The 8,207-nt window shown below is 45.2% G+C and overlaps 1 protein-coding gene across 38 annotated transcripts in view; it reads right to left on the bottom strand.

The window, feature by feature from the left end:
- Positions 1-392: 392 nt before the first annotated feature.
- Sec31a (SEC31 homolog A, COPII component) overlaps positions 393-8,207 on the bottom strand; it is a 58,728-nt gene continuing 50,913 nt past the window's right edge. For all 38 annotated transcript variants that reach the window (XM_075943188.1, XM_075943202.1, XM_075943193.1 and 35 more), the window contains 4 exons: positions 5,537-5,800; positions 4,011-4,130; positions 1,879-1,950; positions 393-963 (listed from right to left, as the gene is read on the bottom strand). In XM_075943188.1, the coding sequence (XP_075799303.1) occupies positions 784-963; positions 1,879-1,950; positions 4,011-4,130; positions 5,537-5,800 (636 nt within the window). In that variant the 3' untranslated portion in view covers positions 393-783. The remainder of the gene's footprint in view (positions 964-1,878; positions 1,951-4,010; positions 4,131-5,536; positions 5,801-8,207) is intronic.

The raw sequence follows: 8,207 nt of genomic DNA, 5'->3' as shown, positions 1-8,207 counted from the left end.
TATTTACATTGTGATTCATAACAGAACCAAATTACAGTTATAAAGTAGCAACAAAATAATCTTTTGGTTGGGGTCAGCATAACATGCGGAACTGTATTAAAAGGTCACAGCATTAGGAAGGTTGAGAATCACTGCTCTATAGTGATAGAAATGGAACCGGATCTTATATATGCCAACGAGTGCTCCATCACAGAAGTACAGCCCCACTCACAGGGTTGGGAGATGGCTCAGTGGGCAAAGGCCAACCCTGACACCTTGAGTAACATCCCTGGGAGCCACATGGAGGAAGGAGAGAACTGGTCCCTACAGCCCTGACTTCCACATATACACAGTGGTATACCCATAAAGAAAATATAATAAAAATGTAAAGAAATAAAAAACCCACAAACATGTAAGATAGGATTACACACTTTAATCTGATTGATGGAGAAAGTAGGGAAGACATGAGAGAAATTTAGTTTTAGGTCCATTTTATACACAGCCAGATGCAGTTTTTCTAAAAAGTACACTGAAGATTTAAATCCACTCTTTGTCAGAGCCCTCATGAAGCCACTGTGTGCAGTCCAGGGCAGACACTATTTGCAGAACAGGAAATCATAATGGGCAAGAGAGTTAAAAGAAAGAAAGCACCAGGGCTCAAGCAGTTCTAGGGTGAGTGTACCTGCAGAAATAACGTCAAAGCTCCTGAGTGGCTGCCACGGAAACATGCTAATGAGGGGTTGGTCCAGTCTTAGCATGGCTTTCTTTGGAGAAGCAGTGATGGCAACGGGCTGGGCTGCTGTCTCAGACGCCCAGCTTACTGGCCTGACTGAGGACAACCTTGAGGACGGGCATGAACGCGGACGTCTCACTGAAGTTGCTGGTGCTGACGATGTGCGTGTGGACGCTCAACCCTTCCGAGTAGTTCCTCGTCTCAATGCTCCTGGCAATGCTGTGCAGACCGTTGATGATGGCTGGGGAAAGCTGAAACAAAGGGAATGCATGAGGGGACTGTCCTATGAGACCCCGAGAGCGTTAACTCCAGAGACTGACACACAGCCTGAAACAGACTCTTTAAGAATGTATAAGTAGCTAGCATTTCTGGAATATTTATAAAGCAAGCAAACATGTTAGACCAAGTAAACGTTACATTTTAAAGTAGAACCATGGTAAGATGGCTCCTGCAAAGTCACTGATGAACTACACATGCATCAATCTCTTCTGGCATTTAAATTTTTGTTTTTTTTTTACTTTTTTTCTTTGCAACTATATCTTGCTACATTATGCAGTCTGGTTTCACAGTCCTGGGCTCAAGTGACCTTCCCTACTTTCTCAAGTTTACCTGGCTGTGTCTTCTTCCTCTCTGTGTCTAACGATATGTTCTGCTAACACTGAACTATGCAGCTGAGGATGTACTTCTGACTCTCCTGCACCCACCACACTGGCTTGCCCGCCACCTCTTAAAATCCAAGTCTAGCTCTCTGTCATGGTGTCACTCGGTACACCCCTTACTTTAGCAGACTCTCCTTAGGATCAGTCAGACGCGGCTCTTCCTACTAGATCGGCTCTCTCTGCTCTGGGTCTCACGAGTGTGACGGACAGGACGACACAACACCGTCAGGCACTGTTTGTCCCCCACTCTCGGCACTGTCTCTATTGAACTCTCAGAGGAGCAGCAGGTGAGTTCAAGCGGCCTCCTTGCTGCGGGTCCTCTTCCGTCACAGAACACTCCCTGGCCAGGCTGTGACTCCTGAGAGATGGACCAGAGTCCCTGCCTTGTCTCTGGTTTCTGACACATGGCCATGAAATGAGCAGCAGGCCAGCTACCCTGGGCCACACAGTCCAGTTTGTGTTTCTGGTCTTTGCTAGAGGGCTCACTTTGTCCCGGAAATAACTTACTGTCTGTTCCCTAAGTTTGTCGTACAGAAACTCCAGGCGTTTGCTGGCATCATCTAGCTTCCTCTTGGTTTGCTGCAGAAGAGAAGAACAGGCATTACACTTGAATCTTTCAACGCCAACAATGCAATGGAGCCACCATGATCACAAGCTCAAACAAGTTGGTGGAATGGACATTAGTTCTCTACTGAAGGCAGGGAGGGGATGACTCTCTTTCACAGCACAAAATGGGGTGTAAGAAAGTTTCACGTGGATCGTGAAATTGCTTGACAAGGAGTGACACGTTCAAAGACCTTCAGTGACAGCAAAGGATCAGTGCCATGGGGAAGAGGACAGTGACTGGAGACGATGCAAGAGGAAAACAGGGAAACTGTGGAATCCCAGTTACACACTTCCCAACATTTGCTCTGTTTAATCCTGCCTCTTTCCAGAAAAGACAAAGGAAGCATCTCTGGCAGTAAGATGGGGTGAGTGTCACAGCAAGAACACTCCCCTAGCATGTGCCCTGTCCCCCGGGGGATGTCATAGAGAGAGCACTCCCCTAGCATATGCCCCGTCCCCCGGGGGATGTCATAGAGAGAGCACTCCCCTAGCATGTGCCCTGTCCCCAGGGGATGTCATAGAGACAGCACTCCCCTAGCATGTGCCCTGTCCCCCGGGGGATGTCATAGAGAGAGCACTCCCCTAGCATGTGCCCTGTCCCCCGGGGGATGTCATAGAGAGAGCACTCCCCTAGCATGTGCCCTGTCCCCCGGGGGATGTCATAGAGAGAGCACTCCCCTAGCATATGCCCCGTCCCCCGGGGGATGTCATAGAGAGAGCACTCCCCTAGCATATGCCCCGTCCCCAGGGGGTGTCATAGAGAGAGCACTCCCCTAGCATGTGCCCTGTCCCCAGGGGATGTCATAGAGAGAGCACTCCCCTAGCATGTGCCCCGTCCCCAGGGGGTGTCATAGAGAGAACACTCCCCTAGCATGTGCCCTGTCCCCAGGGGATGTCATAGAGAGAGCACTCCCCTAGCATGTGCCCCGTCCCCCGGGGGATGTCATAGAGAGAGCACTCCCCTAGCATGTGCCCCGTCCCCAGGGGGTGTCATAGAGAGAGCACTCCCCTAGCATGTGCCCTGTCCCCAGGGGATGTCATAGAGAGAGCACTCCCCTAGCATGTGCCCCGTCCCCCGGGGGATGTCATAGAGAGAGCACTCCCCTAGCATGTGCCCTGTCTCCCGGGGGATGTCATAGAGAGAGCACTCCCCTAGCATGTGCCCCGTCCCCTGGGGGATGTGGATCCCCAGACCTCCTCCCTCCAAAACAGATGACTAAGAGTTAAGTGGTGAGACAGATCTGTAAATTAAGAGTCACACCCTGTTTCAATCCACATACTCAAGTGCATAGTGGAAACGTTTCCAAACGCTAAAATGAAAGGTTTTAAAAATAAACACACCAACTAGCCTTAGAAAAATCACATCATTCTTAATGAAAGTCTACCATGTCCTATACCGGAGACAAAGTCTTACAGATCAAAAAAAAATTTTTTTAAAGATTTATTTACTTATTATGTATACAATATTCCTCCATGCCAGAAGAGGGCACCAGATCTCATTATAAATGGTTGTGAGCCACCATGTGGTTGCTAGGAATTGAACTCAGGACCTATGGAAAAGCAGCCAGTGCTCTTAACCTCTGAGCTATCTCTCCAGCCCCAGATCAAAAATTCTAATAAGTGGGAAAAATAATAACCATAGTATTTTTACGCTAGATGGTCCAAAATGAACAGGACAGGAGACTGGCAGTGTTGGGGGAGTAGAGAAAGTCCTGAGGCTCTGACGTGTGAGCAGAGGTCTAAATTTGGCCTGAGCAAATGAGGCCTGGAGGAGCTGGGTGGTCAGAAGGGGCAGCAAGCACAAGTGCCAGGGTGTGTGTAGGCAGGGATGCCCAGCCTGCGTCTCAGCAGAGGAGATGAAGCCAATAGAGCAGCACTGCACACTAAATGTGCCACACGATAGAAACTGTGTCTAATAAACTACTCAGCAGGTCTTCCCTTAACTTTCTCATCTGTGAACGAAGACTCTACCAATCATAAGGCTGTCATGAAGGTCAAATGTTCACTAAATAAACTCAGGGCAAAATACTTACGGGATCTGTGGCTGAGGACAGGCAGCGCTGGATAAGATCTTCAAACGTGGTCTTCAGAATGAGGTGCTCATCTGGAATAGGTTTCTTGGTAATTTTTTCTGTTGGCAGAGCCTGAACGTGCTGTAGGAATTAGTGTTTTAAAAACAATCAGAAATGATCATAAAGTATTTCATATACAAAATCCTGATTCTATGTGAAAGAGAGGACCAATCACCTTATAGACTTAATGTGTGAAATTACCCAGGATAAGATACCATTATGAGTGCTGGTGCTCCTTGAGCAGCTTGGATTTTATATGGACTGGGGCTCTAGCTAAATGGTAGGAAGCTTTTTCGATGACTGTGAGGCCCTGGGATCAATTCCTACATCTCTCTCTCTCTCTCCCTCTCTCTCTCACACACACACAGCCTGAGTAACTGACTAGTTACATACATAATCCCTTATTGTTTATCCTAGCATTCCTCTATCCTTTGACTCCTTTTCTGTTTCACTCTGGTTTTTGAAGACAGGGTAAGAACCAACTCAGATGATGCAACTTGCAGCACTGAGAACTTCTTCAGTCAGGATGATCTCTCAACAACCACCTACAGCCTTCCTCTCAGGCAGGTCTTTGTTCCATTTCCTCATACTGAATACTGACCCAAGCTCTTCACATTTTTATGTGCAGGTTAAAACATCTTTGTCCTAAGTATCACTGTGAAAGGTGTTAAATGTTTTTAACTTCTGGGACTCTGCCAGCTAAAGTATGAAAGTGTCACAAGGTACAGCCAGCTAAAGTATGAAAGTGTTTCCCTCTAGAGGTACAGCCAGCTAAAGTATGAAAGTGTCTCCCTCTAGAGGTACAGCCAGCTAAAGTATGAAAGTGTCTCCCTCTAGAGGTACAGCCAGCTAAAGTATGAAAGTGTCTCCCTCTAGAGGTACAGCCAGCTAAAGTATGAAAGTGTCTCCCTCTAGAGGTACAGCCAGCTAAAGTATGAAAGTGTCTCCCTCTGGAGGTAGTTTTTTTGTTGTTGTTTGTGGGTTTTTTTTAGTTTTGGTTTGGTTTTTTTCCTCAAGAAAGAGTTTCTCTGTGTAGCCCTGGCTGTCCCGGAACTGAGATCTGCCTGCCTCTGCCTGATTGCTAGGATTAAAAGTGTGTCACCACACCCAGTTTAGCTTAGTAGGTTTTAAACAAACACATTAAATAACGTTAACTCCTAATATTTTTATTTAACATTTTAAAAAGAAAAAGCTATAAAATAGCTTTTACTTAGCAACTCCAGATGCAGTAAATACTCAACCAAACTTAAATTGTGTACTGCCTAGATTAAAATACTATAATTACTGAGACATAGTAAATATGCACTCCCAAAATGTATGATTCTTGTATCAAAAGCTTCCATATAACCAATAATTGAAAAATAATATACATATGCACAATCAACCTCCTAAAATGGGATTGCTATTTTGAAACTAGAATTGTGTAAGTTTACATATAATAGAAACGTACTGAAGCGAGCCATCTTCCTATGCCAGATTTATGTTACCTGGATGGTGTTCCCAATAGGAGCTCCCGGCGCACCTTCAACGTTGGGCTTTGAGAAAGATGGGGGCATGCCTGTTTGACCAAGAGGTTGCTGTACACCATGGAAGGGCTGGCCACCTGCAAGGTGCGGCTGTGGGAAGGAGGCCTGGCCTGACAGTGGCCCAGGAACTGAAGGTTGCTGCTGCAGCATCTGTGACTGGGGGTCACCAGCAGGGTTCATGATTGGTGATGTAATGGGAACAGGAGGCATGAAGTTCTCAGGCATCTTTTAAAAGATGAGGGGAAAAATTAAAACACCAAAACTAGGAATAAAAAGGAAAACATTTCCTTAGCTGCTGTGGGACAATGGTCTTGTACCCTGTAAAGATTTGTTACTTGTATTTTAATAAAATGCCGATTGGCCAGTAGCCAAGCAGGAAGTACAGGCAAGGCAACCAGAACAGGAGAATTCTGGGAAGAGGAAAGAGTCAGTCTGCAGTCGTGACCCAGCCGTAAAGGAAGCGAGATGAGAACGCCTCACTGATAAAAGTACCAAGTCACGTGGCTAACACAGACAAGAATTACGGGCTAATTTAAGATGTAAGAATAAATTAATAAGAAGCCTGAGCTAATGGGCCAACCAGTTTATAATTAATGTAGACCTCCATGTGTTTCTTTGGGACTGGACCTCTGCCAACACTTAGCTAATAAAACTAAAGGTCTTGGAGTACTCATGGTTAAATTTCCATTGCAGTGGAACCCTTTTTCAAATGGAATCTTATGCAGCATCCCAGAGGCAGACATCAGTGTAGACCTATATGGCTAACATGGGAGAGGAATACACTAGGGGTCATCTCCCTGTCATCTCACACAGACGCACAGTAACAGTCACGGAGGCCATGGCATTCCACGTAGCAGTACAGGAACCAATGTGTCATACATGTGTGCTCATATGTTGCATGTGTGCATGTGTACATATTAAATGACAAAAGGGTGTCAGTTCAATTTCATAGATCACTAAGTAGCTATTACTTGGCACTAAAAATAGCAGATTACGTTTCTGGTTATTATTACCTTTTGTTGGGGTTTCCTTACTAACTTAATGTCTCCCAATTTTATGTTCTAGCCTTTCAGTATTATTCTTGGAGGAAAGAAATCACCAAGAATTTCAATTTCAATATATATAGCTTCAAAGAAAGGAGAAGAAAAATACCATATTGTGTTCAAATTATTGACACTGTGTAATAATTATTGACATATAAACAATGCTAAGTACAGGCATTTCTTCATTTAATATTGTGACAGGGACAGCGAAATGGCTCAGTGGGTAAGGGCAACTTCCACCACGTCTAAGGGCCTGAGTCAATCTCTGGGACTTACACGGTGGAAGAAAAGAACTAACTCTGCAAACTGTCTTCTGACTTACAAACACACATTGTGGCATGTTCACAAGTGTGCATGACACACACACACACAAGCATTTGTGAGCACATGGGAAAAAAATAAGAAATATTTAAATATTAAATATTTAAAAAATATTATGAGGGGACTGGGAGATAGCTCGGGGGTTAGGAGCAGTGGCTGCTTTTCCAGAGGACACAGATTCAACTCCCAGCATCCACATGGCAGCTTACAACTGTCTGTAACTCCAGTTCTAAGGGATTTGATACCACCACACAGCCAAATATGAGACAAAACACAATTGTTAAAACATATTGCAAAAGAAAACCTAAAATGTAATTATAAATTACACTGGTTACAAAATATAATCGTGATCACTGCTAGAACTGAAACAATTAGGAGCAAAGTGTGAAATCCTGTTTCCTGCTGCTCGAGGCCTGCAGGAGAGTGACACCCTGCCTTTTAAGGGGGCTTCCCATTATAGCCGTCACCAGAAAAAGGTTTTATTGAGGTTGGTCACAGGTGCGAGAGGTCAGCTGATGGGGTCTCACTACAGGGTCCAGACAAGACTGGCCTCAGACTGTGACCTGTAGTTGGGATCTGGGTTGTGTTTACTGGTTCGTGGTCTCTTCTTCAGAGGACTGAAATAAGGGTCTGCATAGTTTTGCAAAAGTGGTAAAGAGACTTTATTCAAAGCAAAAAAAAAAAAAGGAGAAAGGTTCGGATTAGAAATCCACTATCAAGACTGAGCACATGAATGAGGTTGCTCAGTGGTCCTAGGTGTGTTGCTGTTGTTGTTTGAGGTTTCTTGTTAAGGTGTCTAAAGGCAGGAGGGGCTGGCTACTAAGAAGTATAGTTTTTGTTCTCTATTTTAACTGATGAAATAATTTGTAAAACTATTTATCCACTGCTTAGGTCCACCTCACAATACCTCTGGTTTTAATCACATGCAGGCTAAACCGTGTGTAGACACAGATGGTGAGCAGGAAATTCTTCCTAAGAGTTGGCTTGCGGACACAGTTGTGCTTTATTGCACGTGTCCAAACCTAGCTCAGGCCAGATCAGCCTTTCTACCCTTGCGTTTGAACATAGCAAAGTATGTTTGGTGGTCTTTAAGGAGAGGAGAAAGTATTCCACTGTTCAGCGTAGGAGTTGAAAATGGAGGCCCTAGGTAGCTAGCTAGGTGCACTGTGCAGAGAGGGAGTGTGGACATGGAACATGCAGGAAGTGTCTTGGCTGCCAAGCACCCGGTGAGAGAAGGGATGTAAGCTCAGCCCAAGCTAAGTCCCAGC

The sequence above is a fragment of the Microtus pennsylvanicus genome, chromosome 12 (assembly GCF_037038515.1).
Source record: "Microtus pennsylvanicus isolate mMicPen1 chromosome 12, mMicPen1.hap1, whole genome shotgun sequence".
NCBI classification, from domain to species: Eukaryota; Metazoa; Chordata; class Mammalia; order Rodentia; family Cricetidae; genus Microtus; species Microtus pennsylvanicus.
Note: the sequence above shows the minus strand (reverse complement) of the source record. Positions and strands in the feature narration are given on the sequence as shown.